The 17,227-nt window shown below is 35.3% G+C and overlaps 1 protein-coding gene across 1 annotated transcript in view; it reads right to left on the minus strand.

Moving 5' to 3' along the window:
- The window catches only part of CNTNAP2 (contactin associated protein 2), a 1,236,760-nt gene that overhangs the window by 38,544 nt on the left and 1,180,989 nt on the right, over positions 1-17,227 (minus strand). The window contains exons 19-21 of the mRNA XM_081971635.1: positions 3,971-4,216; positions 3,306-3,439; positions 654-747 (exon numbers count right to left, since the gene is read on the minus strand). Of these exons, the coding sequence (XP_081827761.1) occupies positions 654-747; positions 3,306-3,439; positions 3,971-4,216 (474 nt within the window). The remainder of the gene's footprint in view (positions 1-653; positions 748-3,305; positions 3,440-3,970; positions 4,217-17,227) is intronic.

The following is a 17,227-nucleotide window of genomic DNA, read 5'->3' on the forward strand; positions in this document are numbered from 1 at the left end:
TTAAGATAAATTTCAATTTGCTAAAAAATAATGTTGAATTCAAGAAACTCTAAAAAGCTTCCTCATCCTCTTCCTCTTCCTCCTCCTCCTTGTCTCTAGGCCTTCCAGCCCCTGCTTCAATAGAGTTGCAGTGGGGAAAAAATACTTGTCCCTAGTACTTGTCCCTACTTGTCCCCATTAAAGGATGGAGAAAAAGTAATGGCTACTATTTATTTCTCCTGTCTTGCAGCAGGATTCAGAGAATACTGAAGTGATTCATTGTCAGCCTCTGTGGCTCAGTGATAGGAGCTGATTTAATAATTTATTTATATTTCTTATCTTTTAATCATCTATCTCCTTCAGATTTGCTAAAAAATTAAGTGTGACTTCCATTTTTATATCACAATTATTTAACAGGGAAGGCCTTTCAAAGATATGAAAAATGAAGACAAATAATAAAAACTGAAATCATTGATTTTCTTTTGAAAACTGATCATATACGGGACACTGTATATCAGAGAAGTAGCGGCATTGTATGTATTTGTTTTATTAATTTTGCAATTTGGAGCTTAACTCTAAACTCTGAGTAACTTACAATTAAAAAAAGTTGAATAATGTACTAATTAAAGCTAAAATCCATATAAACATAAACAATTTCTGAAAAAAATGTTTACCTATTACTTTTCCTAGAAAGAGTGACTTCAGTGAGCTGAACTGAAGGCTTGATGATCCTGGTATAGTGTAGCTTACTGGGGGATAAAGGTCCAGCTAGAGAAACATGAAAACAAAGATGTCAAACTTTGAAGATTGCAGGCTAATAAAGTTACTGAAGTGGATCTTCCCTGATGATATGCACTGCTCTCCTTTCAGATGTTCTTGTTTTATCCCTGATAAGCAGTTTACCACAATTGACATACTTAGGCAATCAAGATCAGGTCATCAATCCTTTGAAAACATACTTCCTAAATATGGCGTTCATTGAATCCCATTCCACCTCAAATTCACTTGGTCACATAAAATCACAAAAATCAGGAGGCTAGTGGCACCTTATCTGACTAATACATTTTATTAAAAGGCATACATTTTCATAAACTGTCCCCATAGACTAACACAGCTGTCCTGCTATAAGATGCACAATAATTTCCATTATCCATTAAGTGAGAAACTAAAATGAAAGGCTTTTATTTAATCTCTCATTCCTGGTAGATTGCAAAAGAAATTTATTCAAATTTGACACAGATCCAAATGGCAAATTTGATATCAAATTTTGATAAGATTGAAATGAGAATAAGAGAAAAAAAGAGAGTAGTCTAGGCTTAAAATTGAGCTTCAGTTTTTTGTTTTCAACAAATTTGATTTGTTGAATTTGGATTTCTTCATTACAAAATAAAAAATACCCCGTATTTATTTTGGAATAATTTGACATTTCTATTATTTGAGATATAGAAATACATAAAATCTGTTGAATTCAGATTTAAAAGTTATTTAAATATTTTTGACTTTAACGTAATTTGAAATTAGGGAGAAAGAGAAGCTAGAAACAGAGATGTAGAGAAAAGAATATAAATTTCACAGCTCAATAAGTTTTGGTATACTGTTATAAATGCAATTTTCTGATGTTTAAACTGCCCTTTTAGTTTGTTTATATGTTCTATATAAAAATGTTCTTGGCCAAGTGCTGAAATTAGCTAACAGCGCAAACGCAGAAGAAAATTGGATACAAATTATGCCTTGGCTAGAAAACTTTAAAATACAATGTTAAAAATTCAGTGCATTAGGGAGCTGTGTTCTTATCCTTTGACAGTGATATACTATTAACAGTTTAGTAACCCAATATGTTTTTTAAAGAAATGTTATTGGATGGTCAAGATAATAAAAAAGAGCATTTTTATACAGACTATCAGAGTTTATTATAGTGTACTGGAGTGATACTACAAAGAAATTTGTCCACTGAGTTTACAGGAATATCATTGTGAATTTTATTATTTGCCACTATTACAGGAATGTGGGTATCTTTTGCCAAGGAAATAGTAATTTCCATGAAACATAGCCAGTTATGTATACAGACAATTAATATGTATATCATAGATCTCACAAGCTCAACAATTCAAAAAAAACAAACAAACCAAAACAACTGTCTCCATATGAAATGGCAGCCAGACTCAGCATTTCTGGGAAAATGCACTCAGAAGGTGATTGATTGGCCTGGAAATATATAAGTTATTGTTTTGCTGGCAGGAATCTTTCTAGAAGCTATGATATGGTGCCATCTTGTGGCTCTCAAGGAGTAAATCAATAGAAGAAAAAGATTTGCACAGCTCCCATTCTTGGTATAGTTTTTCTAATAAACCTTAAGGGCAGAACTAACAATTACAAATACTATATGGATGTGTTACTTGCATAGACATGTAATTGAAAAGTCATCATTAATAATTTTATTTTATACCATTCAGAGTCTTCTAAGTGATATAAAATAGTTAATAAACAAATAAATTTAATTATAGTTTGAGATTTTAAAAAGTGTTGCATTTTCTCTTTAAAAAGAGAAATATGATCTAAGAAAAATATTTATGAACATAATGAATATATATTTTGAAATTCCTTTGGCAAAAATGTCTACATATATGCTATTACTAAAAAATAGTACATTTTGTACTACTTGAAATTCAGTACTATGGTAGCGTCATGCACATTATGATTCTGTATCACAGTCATATATGCTTGTAGGAAACGTGGGATTTAAATCTAATGAATAATTGAATAGTAAATATAATATTTCTTTTAAATAAAATGTGACAAGAGACACAATCAGAATAATCACATTTAGCTTTCAGAAAGCATGAAACAGGCTAGGAAGCAGAGGGGATAGTCATATAAAATAAAGCAAAATAAAACAATTGCTCTGAAGTTCTACCTAAATGTCTCTCAAATATTAAGGCTTTAAAAATAGTACTTAATGATAAAAATCAAAATTTTAATCAGACTTCTCCAAGGCCTGTCGAATAAATAAACCACATCTTTCATTCCTTCTTTGATATTCAATTGTACTATGAAGCAATTATAAACATAAGTCAAACGCTTTCTTGCATGAAAAAAGTATAGGAAATAAGTAATAATAATCCATTATCTATGTTCTTTATCTTCTATTTCAAAGATGGAATAAATGTTTCATATATAATTGATTCATTGATTGCTTGAGGTTTATCCACATTTTGTCTCCATTTAACCTGTAAATTTGCAAGTTAAATTTTCATAGGATATTTAAAACTTAGTACTGATATTATTATTCAGCTTCATCCTTTATAAAGTCATTGGTATGCATTTACCTGGAGAACTATGTCTTTTCCTACCCGTGTGATATTCACACTGTGTGGCTGTCCATTTGACACATTCCTGTGGTCTACATTGATGTTATATGGTTCTTTAGCACCTCCAAGTTTGTATCGAACCTGTAAATTTCCTACAAAATGAAGTAATAAATAATTAAATAATTTTTATATTGTTCTTAGATTATTTCATTATAAATCCTACTTTAAAATTTTTATACCCTTCACCATTATAGAATATTATGTAAAGTTAACCTAAAGCATGCCAAACTCCTGGTGATAGCATCCATGCAGGTTTTTTTTAGCTGCCTTATAGAAGTGGTAATCCCACATGCCACTTGTATGGTCTCAAATTTCTAGAATTTTTCAACATTGTCTTGCCTCTGATTAGCAGGCCCAATCCTTCTTAGCTTCTGCAATCAAGCAAGGTTGGCATTGTGCTGTTACCTGCTGACTGTTATAATGAGTTGAAATCCAAGATATATTTACATCCCACAGAGACAACTATGTTGTCAGCAGTAAATAAAGGGTAACAATGGGTCTCTCCTGGATGCTTTTGTCCTATATACAAAACATGTTCTCAAATATCAGTTTTAAGTACCATCAATTTTTTTGTAGTGTGGTGGAGAGGTAAAATATGCAGAAAAAAAGGACAAATTACTTACCAGCTAGATTAACTAACACTGCCATATAGTCCTGAGAATAAGAACTGATGTACAGCAGGATGCAGGGAGCTTTGCTAGTGCTGAAGCTAAAATTGATTTCTTCTTTATTGAGATTGAGGTCTGATACAAAATTCTCTGATTCTTTGGCGCTCAAGAGAGTTCTGCTCCCTGAATCCTTCACATTATTTCCTACAGATGAAAAATTATACCGGAGCCACATTCCTTCTTCAAAAAAGGCTCCAACATCTGGCAGAAGAAGAAACACACAATATTAAGTAAAATGACATATTCTGATAAGCATATGACAGGTGCTGCTTTTAAAAACATGGGAAAAAGTGATTCACAGCTTCATACATTATATTCCAATGGATTGGTATATTTCTCTTTTCTTTCCTCTCATCATAAACCATTTTACCTGCAGATTACATCCTCGCTTAATATCTTGGTGAGTAAAGAGACATTTTAAAAAGTCCCAATTTTGTTAAAATAAATTAGCATCTCTATGTTTTATGAGCTGGGCTTATAATGTTTACCCTTCCTGAATGGCTTTCAATTTGCATGTTCTTAAATTTATCCACAATAGATGCATAATGCAAATATATAAAGTCAGCTGTGGCCTCTCATCTTCATTTCCGATCTAATAGCTATGTTTTAAAAAGGTTGAAAAGAGTAATGTTAAAAATGTGAAGGTAAATGCTATGTAAAGATAATGTAAAAGGAACAGTATACACATTTTAAGGGCACTTCTTCAGAATTCTAGCATGTTTTATGCTTTGCCATTATCCTATTTCAGAAAAAAAAGTGTTAGAGTATCTCTGATAAGGTCTGGTAAAACAACCTGATATACAAACAACTGTTATTTTCAAAGCTCTCTTTGGTGAATTTATAGCTATTTTTCTATAGCAGAAGCAATAAAATTTCTTTAAACAATTCAATAAATTATTTTCATTTCCTTCCTTCCTTCCTTCCTTCCTTCCTTCCTTCCTTCCTTCCTTCCTTCCTTCCTTCCTTCTTCCCTCCCTCCCTCCCTCCCTTCCTCCCTCCCTTCCTTCCTCCTTTTTGGCTACTTTATTAAAAATTAAAGTTTAAGAAACATGAGGGTACTATTAAACATGAGCCAAACCCAATCCCACTTTATGTTTCAACGGTATTTTGAGAGAGAGAGAGAGGGAGGGAGGAGAGAGGGAGAGAGAGGGAGGGAAGGAGGGAGGGAGGGGAAAAGATGTATAAGTGGCAAAAAAGAGCTTTGGGTGGTCAGTCTGGCATCTGATCTCAATGGGAAAATCTTGATCCCTTATTGTAGACTTTTGGAGAGTAGAAGAATTTTAAAAAATAGATGCTGTATAGATGGAGAATATAACTCTTACAAATATTCAGCAAACACTCCTATGGCTTGCAGGCCTGAGTTACAGAATTGTGGTCTAGGTTTCTGGATTCAAGATTCAAAAAACAACAAAGTGATGGAAAAAACAAACAAGAAAATGATAGGATTCGACCGGAAGTTCCTCAGCAAGAAAGATGGGGGAGGTGTGGGCTCCGAAGAACCTCACATGAACTCTGTCTGACAAACCAATGGCGAGATCCATTTGAATCAGAACATCCCTAGGGAGGGTTGAAGATGGGGCAGCCTCTCACCAGACCCAGAGGGAGTGCAACAGGTATCTCGTAAGTTGGAGATTTGCCCTCTGAATTGGCGTCAGGGGAGGCAGCATTGCAACATAGCTGCACAAGAAGCTGCTGGCTTCTGGCCAAAGCACCCGAGCAGGAGTGTGTAGGAGACAGAATGAAAAGCCTGGTAAGAAGATTTAATTAACCCACAGACATAAATCAGAATTTGGAAAAAGCAAAGAACCCTGAGAGTATAAATAATATTGATGGACAGATCGGGATTTTGGCAAAAAAGAAAGAAAAAAGGAGAAAAATGGAGGGTTAAATTACTAGCCCAAAAAGAACTACTTGCTTTAAATAACTTGGAGACAGAAAGGAGAAAGCAGAGAAGTGACAAACCCATTCAAACACAAGCTGGGTTATCAAGAGCTGGGTTATCCCCCTCTCTTCTTCATCTCCACATTAGCTGAACTAGCTAAATTTAAGGTGGACCGGAATTCTGAAATAAGAACTGTATAACTAACTGTAATTTTGGAACTGGCCATTATGGAAAGGTGGTAATTCGAAGAACAACGTGAAATTATAAAAAAATATGCATAAATCATTAAAATCAAGTCAAATAGAATTTTGAAGTTAGATATTGAGGAAGTGAAGGAAGAAGAGGAGGGGATAAAGAAGTGGTAGAAATGGTGGAAAATAAAAAACAGACAAAAATCTTCATTGGGTTTGACAGTGGTATAGGGAAAATTGAAAAGGGGGGAAGTGTCACAACAAAAGGAAATAAAAAGCAGACAAAAGATATCATTGAGTTTGACAGTGGCATAGGGAAAACTGAAGAGGGAGGTTATGTCCCAATAAAGGGAAATGCAAAAGATTTAACTGGGTTTTACAGTGGCTTGGGGAAAATTGAAGAGGGTGAACATGTCAAAACAAAGAAAAGGAAGAAGACAGGAATAGAGAAGTGAGACAAAAGACTTACTAGGAAAAAATCAGATAATTAGAAATTGTTATATGGGAAATATAAAGCTGAGATATGTGGTTTACTCCTATATATGATAATTAAACTTAGTTGCTAACTGAGTGAATATGATAATGGAAAGATAATTAAATAAAGGTTAAATATATGAAATATGGACAAATCTGAAACTATTATGTGGAGAATACAAAGTAGGGGTATGTGATTCACTTTTATACATGATAATTAAACTGAGTTGTTAATTAATTGAACATGACAACGGAAGAACAATTAAGTATAGGTTAAAATATATGAAATATGGATGCATACAGAATTCTTAAGATGATGAACAAAGTGAGGTGTGGACTGCTTGTTATTCTACACAGTAGATTAATGGAATTGTAATGAACATTGAACAGTAAGGATTGTTACTTAAAGACAATTAAGGATAAGCTAAGTCAAGACATGAAAAAATGGAGGGAGAACTTGAAATATACTTAAAAAGGAAAATTATTGAGAATATAGAGACAGAACTACAAATTTGGGTGTGTGTAATGATGTATAATTATATAAATATAATGATGACAATAGCTGGGAATCGTAACCAGGTCTACATCTGGCCAAAAATAGGTTGGAGTGTGTGTATGTGTGTATACATACGCACTTTTCTTTTTTCTTTCAAAAAGGAGGAGGAGGATGTTAAAATTGAAGATGTATATTGAAATGGAAGTATAAATACCATCAACATAAAATGGAGCTTGCTCAGAGGCTGAAATACACCAAGTAAATAAGATGAAGAGTGTGGAGTAGAGGAGAGAGGCAAGGGAAGAAGAGAGGGATAGGAGAGATGGCAGGGAGGGGGAAGAGGAGAAGAGGAAGAAGGAGTGGAAAGGGGAGAGAGGAGAAGGGGAGAGGAAGGGGAAGTAGAGAAGAGAAGGATGACAGAGAGAGGAAAGGAGGTAGAGAGGAGGAGGAGAGAGGGAGAAGAAAGAGATGGATAGGGTATAAATACAGTGCATGGAAAGCAGAAGAGTCAATAATCGTTTTGGGGGATTGATGGTAAGACGAATCGATGTAAACATCTAACAATATAATATAATGTTGGTTATGTAATAGTATACATGTGATTATTTGTTATGAAAATGAAAAAATAAAAAAACTTGATAGAAGAAATGATAGAAGAAATAATTTTCAAACAGATCTCGTAATTCTACCATGTTCAACCAGTGCTGAATTCAAAAGCACCACTCTAATACACAAAAGATGCAGAAGAGATAATTGAAATAATCCTGGACATCCTTCTCTCCTTTCTGGAAAATACAGGGAGTCCTCAATTTATAACCACAACAGAACCCAAAAGTTCACCAGCAACATTGTGAACCATCATGGCCAGAAACAGGCAACCAGGGGTAGCGAGGGTGACAGTACGAAGGACTAGCGTGCCTCTTCAGCTTTGAAATGGAGATGAGCACCGCTCCCTAGAGTTGGGAATGACTAGCACAAATGTGCGAGGGGAACCTTTACCTTTATGTAGCAAACACACCACAGTAATAATGAATTTTAACTATCCTGACATCAACTGAAAGACAAACTATGCATCAAGTGGGAGATCAAAAATATTTCCAACCAACCTAGCTGACAACTTTGTCATCCAAAAGGTAGAGGATGGAAGTAGAAGATCTACTGCATTTTTCAGAGTATGAGATGCACTCCCCCACCAAAAGGGTGAAAATTTGGGTGCATCTTGTACATCAAATGTTGCATCAGCCATATCCCGAGGGAGGGGGGAGGGAGTTGGTGCGGCAGCAGCAATGGCAACAAGCAGTTGATTGGTGGTATTCTGGGAAGCTGATCCAACTGCCAATTGGAGAGGTATGATTCAAACAGTTTGGCTGAACCGTTTGTTAAAGTGAGGAGAATCGGCTAATCCCATCACTGCCTGCCCTGTTTGCCAAGCAGTTTGCTGAGGATGCCCTGCCACTGCCTGTCGCCCCACCACCTGCTGCCCTGCCACTGGGCCTGCCGCCCCACCACCACTTGGCAAGCTAGAAAAAGGTGGGATAAAAAGCATCACCATCAAATGGATTTGTAAAATCCATTCTGATTGATTGATTGGTACTATGTCTACATGGAAGAAGTTAGCAGTAGGATACCACAAGGTCTTTATCCCAGTATTCTTCGATATCTTCTGGCAGGAATAGCCAATATCCCAGAAGATAAGTTTAGGATCCAAAAGGTTCTTGACAGATTTGAACAATGGGCCCTATCCAACGAAATGAAATGTAATGTATAAAAAAGCCAGTTTTTACACCTAGGCAGGAAAAATCAAAAGTACAAATAACGATTAGATGAAATATGGCTCAAAAACAGTAACTGTGAGGGATCTTGGAATCCTAGTGGACGATCACTAAAATATGATTCAGCAGTGTATGACAGCAGTCAAAAAAGCTAATGCAATCCTTGGTTGCGTAACAGAGGCACAGAGTCAAGATCACAGAAAGTATTAGTACTACTTTATAAAATCTTAATAAGACCACATCTGGAATACTGCATCCAGTTTTGGTCATCAGATTACAAAAAAAGATATTGAGACTTTAGAAAAAGTGCAGAGAATATAAACTAAGAGAATTAGTCTTAGTTTAAATATATGAAGAACGGTTGCAGGGATTGGATTTGGCTAGTCTACAGAAAAGAAGGATAAGGGGTAATATGATAACAGGATTCCTGTATTTGAGGGGCTGCCACAAAGAAGATCAACTTATTTTCCATAGCACCAGAAGGCAAGACTAGAAATAATGAATGGTAAACAAATCAAGGAGAGAAGCAACCTAAAATCAAGGAGAAACTTCCTAACAGTGAGAGCAATTAACCAGTGGAATAGCTTGCATTCAGAACTTGTGGGAACTTCACCACTGGAGATTTTAAAGAACAAACTGGATAGCTGCCTGTCTGAAATGGTATAGAGTCTTCTGCTTGAGCATGGGATTGGATTAGAAGATCCCCAAGGTCCCTTCCAACTCTATTCTGTAACTAACTATATACAATTTAGATATGACATATTCAATTTCTCCTCAATCGTCCACTGATAGATCACTATGGCTTAAATTGAACCAGTTTTTCAATGAGATAATTTAATATCCTTTTTTCATAACACAGTATTCTTTGTAGTCTGTTATTTATTGCTTTCCAGTTCATTCCAATTTTCAGAAACACATTGTCAAAACTTACAGCAAGCTTGACTATCCTAGGAACAGGTTTCTAGACATGCTGTTCCCTTTTAAAGTTAAAATTTTAAGCAAATGAAGATTTAAAAAATGAGATCAACTTCTTATGCCTAATGCAATATACTTTTGTGCTCATATAAGTGATATCCTCCAAATATAGAAGCAGACACCACAAAAGCCTTAAACACAAGAAATCTGAATGAATATTTGGTAAATAAAATCTATGAAGCATTACAAATGTGTTTGTACAATTTGATGTGTATAAATATCTGAGTCTGCCTAGAACACAGGTGTCAAATTCTCCACGTCACATTGCCTTCACATGACGTTTCGTGATGTTTTTTTCCCTTTTTTTGAGCTGGGGTGGACGTGACCTGCATGTGACACATCCGGCTCGTGGGCCACAAGTTTGACACTCCAGGCCTAGAATGTATTTCAACCAATATATTAAACTGCATTTGGAAAATAGATTTGTTCCAAGTATCAACACAGGGCAAAGACTGGCATCTGTTTACCAATGGGAGTATAATATGCATTAAATTTATAGCCATTTGGAAAACTGATGCCAGCTAACACTTTTCTCTAAAATATGTATGTTAGTTTGAGTGTTATGCATTGTGTAGCATGGTTAAACACTGACAAATTGAAGCAGTGTTATCGTACACAAACATCTTAGTCATGCTGTGGAAGGGTTGATCAGCTTTCATGACCCCATAAGCTCAAAGATTACAAAATGTCAGGAGGCAGGGGGAGGAACTGAGTTTAGAAGTCTGCAAACTGTCCATCAGTGGGGGATTATGTCTGCCAATACTTCACTTTCCTACTGTTGCTACAACAAAAAACAAAGTACATCATAGCCAGAGTTATAAGGAGCAGCACATGGGTGCAAAAATGCAGATGTCCTGGTATGCTATTTATTTGGCTTTATAGCTTCCACTGGCTTTGAACAGAATTCTTCCTTCCTTCCTTCCCATGTTTGAGCTATTTGTTGATATTCTGCCTTATATATTTGCCCCTCTTTCTACTTTTTAGATTTATCATTTTTGTCAGTTTATCAGACAGTTCTTTGTGCAGTTTTGCTTGTGTCTTTGAGATCTCTTATTTTTCTTCTTTATTGGAATTGTGCTAGACAGGGCTTTTATAATCACACTTTTCAAAGTTTTCCAAGCTTCTTGGGTTGTTTTTCCCCTGAGGTTTCTCATCCATGGAATATTTCTCAAGCTCTCTCTAGGTGTATTGAAATCAGTTTAAATCATATCTAAAGAATCCTAGGTAAAATCAAAATGGTAAATCTGGCTAATTTAAATACTACTCATCAATATAAATTCTAGGCTTTCTATACCTATTCTAAATCCATTACAGACAGAAAAGCTAGAAAAGGATCCTCTTGCTTGCAACTAGGCAACCTAGTTCCTCTCCTTTCTTTTGACTATTATCCCAGTTTTATAATTACTGAGGATAACAGAAAGCTATTATTCTCAGTATTAGAGTTCCAAATCTCTTTGGAGACAATTTGGCCCACCGGAAAAACAGTATCTAGTGGCTGAACCTACATTTCTAGTGATCTTTGGCTCAATAATAAATGCACTAATTAAAATGATGATGAGAGAGAGAGAGAGAGAAAGACACACACAGAGAGATGATGGATTTCATCAATTCAGGCTGCTCAGCCTGAGTCAATTTTGCTTTATCAGTTCAGAGAAGTAAATGATTACTGATTAGTTTTCAAGCTGCTTTTGGGGAATGAAATTGCTCTTAATGTTAAATTTATACAAGGACAGCAATGCTGTATGAGATGCACAAGATATCAATTTAGTAGTGCTAATTAAGAGAGCACCAGGATATCTAACTGCTACACCTGCAGAATGCAGCCCAAGAGCCTAATTTCAGAATTTGCTTATGTGCTTGGCATAAGTGTCTAGGAAGATTATCATTGGTCTTGATGTCTGAGGATTTCATGTGAAGATTCTGCCTTTCTTTGATGCTCAGCAGAAACCATAGGGTTTGGGCAAATCTGAACTCTTGTTGGAAGAAAGCGTTTAGCATTTACTATATTCTTGAAGGTCTACCACTTACCTTCCTTGTTTTAAGATTAACTTGATTCAATTCTGATTCAGTAATTTTGTTGCTGAATGATTGCTACCTCACATTGATTCTGCCACAATCTTCTTGAAGAATCTAAATGATCTGCTGTTGAAGACCAGGGCACACACTGTACACAGGAAAAGAAAATTCTGTGACTTCATATTTTGGGGGGACTATTTTCTCACTCAATTGGATAATTTGGGGAAACATTTTGCAATCTTCTTCCATTCACTCGCTTTGGGGAAATATGATGGTAGCATCAGTTTGAAAGGCCCTATTGCTAAGCAACACTCAATAGGTAACAATATATGTTTGCAATTATTTAAGTGCCATATAGTAATGTGCCTTATTATGGACATTTACCAGTTTCAGTGTAAGAGGAGATCATTGTACTGTATTGTATTGTTTTAGAAACACTTTTTTTTTAAAAAAAAAAGCTATTCAAAGTCATTATTCTCCAATCTTATCTATACTTATGTTTTTAGAGTAGAATAGAGTAGAATCATAGGACTGGAGAGGACGTTGTCCAACCCACTGTCCAAGGCAAAAGACTTTATATCATCCCGGACAAATAGTTGTCCAATATTTTCTCCAGTGATGGGGAGCTTATAACTCTGGGAGGTAAGCTGTTCCATTTATTAATTATTGTCTCTGTCAGGAAATTTCTGCTTGTTCCAGGTTAGATCTCTGTTTGACAGGCTTTTTGCTCATTGCTTTCTCTCTATAACAATGACTGAATCTTATTTGTTAAAGTACTGAAGTTTGCATATGATACAATAGTAATTGGTCTCATTTGAGATGTTATGAGTCTGCATACAGATGGAAGGTTAAATAATTAGTCCTATGGTGCAGCCAGAGCAATCTGGAGCTGACACACTTAAAACTGTAAACACATAAAACCCACAGTTGTGTACTCTCTCCATTACTCTTTTCTCTGTATACCAATGACTGAAGAATCCCTCTGTTAAAGTACTGAAGTTTGCTGATGATACAGTAGTCATTGGTCGAGACCACGATGAGTCTGCATACAAATGGGAGGTTGAACAACAGGCTGTGTAGTGAAGCCAGAACAATTTGGAGCTGAACATGCTTAAAACTGTAGAGATGTTAGTGGACTTTTAGAGAGCCCTTGTATTCTACCACGTCTTAGAATATTAGACAAACAATATCAACAGTAGAGACTTCTACATTTCTGGGTTCTATAATCTCCCAGGACTTGAAATGGACACCTAATATTAAAAAGGTAAAGGTTCCCCTTGCACATCCATGCTAGTTGTTCCTGACTCTAGGGGCGGTGCTCATCTCTGTTTCAAATCCAAAGAGCCAGCGCTGTCCGAAAACATCTCCGTGATCATGTGGCCGGCATGACTAAATGCCAAAGGTGCACAGAATGCTGCTACCTTCCCACCAAAGATGGTTCCTATTTTTCTGCTTGCATTTTTACATGCTTTCGAACTGCTAGGCAGAACCTAATATTAGAACCATCATTAAAAAGGCATGACATCAGATGATGTACGTTCTTCCTCAGAAAGCTCAGACTGCCCAAAAAGCTGCTAATACTGCTCCACAGAGGAATTATTGACTCTGCCATTTGCATGTCTATAACTGTCTGGTTTGGTACAGCAACCAAACAGGAGAGGTACTATCTATCCAATAAATTGTTAGGACTGCAGAAAAAAACTGTTGCCTACCTTCCATTGAGGACCTGAATACTGCACAAGCCAGGAAAAGGGTTGAGAAAATAGCTTTTCACCCCTCACATTCAGGGCATAAACTGTTTCAAATCCTCCCCTTTGGATGCATGCCAAAGAGCACTGCACTGCATCCCAAAACAACTAGATACAGAGACAGTTTTCCCCTTCATGCCATTAATCAGCTGAACATCTAATTCTCACAGTACTGTCTTATGTCTAAGGATATCTACCCATGAAGTAGGGTTGTATTACTATTATCCTTCTCATCTTTCCTACTACCTTCTATTATTGGTATCTTATGATTACCTTGCCTTACTTTGTTGTTTGTATGTACACTAAGTATGCACCAGAGACAAATTCCTTGTGTATCCAATCACACTTGGCCAATAAAGAATATTCTATTCTATTCTATTCTATTCTATTCTATTCTATTCTATTCTATTCTATTCTATTCTATTCTAATTCTACTCTACTCTACTCTACTCTACTCTACTCTACTCTACTCTATTCTAAAGGTGTCAGTATATTGTAGTAATTTACTGCAAAAACTGTAAATATCTGTCTACCATTTAATCTCTCTCTATAATAATTCTCAATTTATATTTACAAAAGGTAATGGATTCTTGATAATAGACCAAATAATCATAGGAATGAAAGAGACCTCTGGAATCTTCTACACCAAACCTCTGCTCAAGCCAGAAAACCTTAAACCATCCCAGTCAAATGATTGTCAAATGATTTTTGAAAGCTTCCAGTGATGGAGCACCCAGAGAATCAAGCTATTCTTGCCAGAAAATTTCTTCTTATTTTTAGGCTGGACCTCTGCTTGACAAACTTCCACCCATTATCTCTTTTCCTGTTCTTTGGTTAAACCAGTGGTCAAAATATCTTGTGATCCTTAGCCTTAGAAAATGGAACCAAGAATCAGTATAGATAATGGCGTAAACTCTAGAAAAAAACAATAACTGATCTTCTTAATCTATCACGGGACCTCTCTCCTGCCATTTTTAATCCATGTAGTTCTCACCCTAATAGCTTTCTGCAAAACACTGAAGATTGGGATGCTTTCCTGAACTTTAGGGTGGGATGGTTGGAACTTTGGATGCTTCATGGTGTGTAAATGCTGTTTTTGTTGGACTTAACATCTGTTCTTGTTCTCTTTTTTCTTATTTTTCCTTTTGTTATTATATTCTATCCATTGCACTTGATATATTGTTTTGATGTATTGTATCTAGAGTCAGTATGGATGGTGTTTAAACTGAATACATTAAATTAAATTAATCATTGCACCTAGGGCAATTGGGGGTATGATTTTAATATAATCTGGCAATAATACGGACTAATGGACACAAGTGGGCAATTCAAGTACTTGAGAATTTGGAACACTGAATTCCAAATGACAGTATTATGAATAAGCTATTCCTATAACAACACCTGTATTGCTATAATGTTAATTTTATTAGCAATTGTTTTAATTAACCAGTCAATATAATTTTTTTAACTGACAGTTCTCTCAATATTGCTAATTGCTTATAGTTTTGTCTTACTTTGACTATCTTTCTTATATATAATTTGGAAGATCTGAATCTTTCAGTGAAAACTCAAGCAATTTTTTATCCTTATCAGTGTCCATTACATTTTCTATTTTGTGTAATATCCAGAACAAGTTGATAAAACACTACTGTTTTCATCTTGTGCAAAGCTAGTTAGAATGGCACAAAATTGTAAATCTAATCCCAGTGAAATAATTTACTATCATACTGGATATTTAGTCAAGACACAATGGCCAAAATCTATTCTACAGTTATTTTACTCAAATCCTAAGGAGAACATAAGTGTTTCCATTTCTTCATAATCATAGCATAGTTTTAGTAACATGATTAATTTACAAAGTATAATGGGTCATTTTTTTCTTCCTCTGTATATCTCCTATAGTTCTTTGGAGGGCTTTTTAATGAAGTCCTGATTTTTTTGAAGATAGAATGACATAATATACCATTCTAATATGTTGATATAAATATGTTAGGTTCCTATTTTCTCTTTCAAAAGTTTTCTAAGAGTTCCATTGGTTTCTTCTGAGTTTTTTATTTGTCATTATTGATTACTTCTTATCATATTCACCTCTACTTTCTTCTCAGAATGAAATCTCAATAAGGTCATTCAAATAAATTTAATTGGTAACCAATTTAATTATATTTCATTTAGTCCTTACCATACAATCATAATTCATAATATAAATAATTAAAATCACAAGAACAAAAATAAAGGTGTCAAGTGCATAAAATGTTAAGAATGGAAGTGAATGAAAGTTTGCTAGAGTAAAAATGCAACTGGTGCTCTTCTAATGAAGGGCTACATCTGCACTCTTTTTTTCAGATTCAAGACATTAATTAAGATGGAGAAACATGATGTCATGACCTTGTCCTCTGAGACAGTTTTCTTTTGAGTAAAAATAAGCACATTAATTTCAAGCTACAGAGTTCATTCTCTGCTTAAGCAGAAAGTCCCTAACAATGCAACAATGAATACAAAAGCATTCACCTCTCAGAAAGTTATTAAACATTGCTGGACTGCTGCCAGGATGGAAAGAAAACTTACCTGAGGATAGAAAGCAATTTCTGGGTCTACAGACTTATTTCAGCACTTATAACAATTTTTCAAATCAGCAAAAGAACAATTGTAGCTGATTAAGTCATTCTCTATTTGTTAAAAGGCTCTAGAAGAAAGTTATATCAAGTTCCATTTGGTTCTGTACTTGTAGTTATTGCAACTTTAAGACTCCATTTTACTGCTCCCAAAGTACATCTAAACCAAAAGGCACTATAGTACTGTGCATTACAGAACAACCAGAACTTTTCTGAGAACCACCTTCTTGCTCTACAACCAGTTTGAATAGGACTCTCTGAAAACAAGAGCCTGTTGCTGTGAGAGATCATGTACTAAGATATCTTCAGCTATGTTCCCTGGTCATGTGGCCAGCATGACTATACGCTGAGGAGGTGCATGGAACACTATTACCTTCCCACCAAAGAGGTACCTATGCCTATCATAGCATATTCCAATTCATCATATGATCATGGATACCCAAAAGCTTCAGCCATTGGAAATGTTGTAACTTAATTTTAGAGTTCAGCAACTTTTAAAATAAAATTATTTTATATATAAATAAAATTTAAAAGTCATAATCAAAGCAAATAGCTTGTTCTGCTGTGGATACCAAAGCCACACAAAGCCAACAATCCACTATAGGATATGACTTATTTTACAGAACTAAATCATTTGACATTTACCTCATATTTATTTTGAAACAAATTTGCTAGGAGGGCAATTCAGAAGTGAAAGACTCATTCTTAACTGTTTTCTCCTTTTCCTTGCTTAGTTTTTGCATGGATGTTTTGTCTTCACCCATCATGGAAAGAAATTCCTGAAATATTTATTCTTTTTAATATAAAGGACAAAACTAATTGAAATCATCTGGAAGTATCTGAACTCCTCTTGATTTCTACCTGTCTATTCAAATAGCCAACTTGTATTCCCAACTTGGTGGTTGTTAAGATCTGCAGGAAAGGGAGGCTTTTCTGAAGCTCCCCACCCATGCCTGGTATGTGAGAGTGGGCCTTCTCTTATCTTCTTCTGTGCAATGAAGTGCAGATGTTCTCCATTCACTTTGAAAATGCAATGGAAACTTTGA

The sequence above is a fragment of the Natrix helvetica genome (genome assembly GCF_964273705.1).
Source record: "Natrix helvetica genome assembly, chromosome: Z".
NCBI lineage: Eukaryota > Metazoa > Chordata > Lepidosauria > Squamata > Natricidae > Natrix > Natrix helvetica.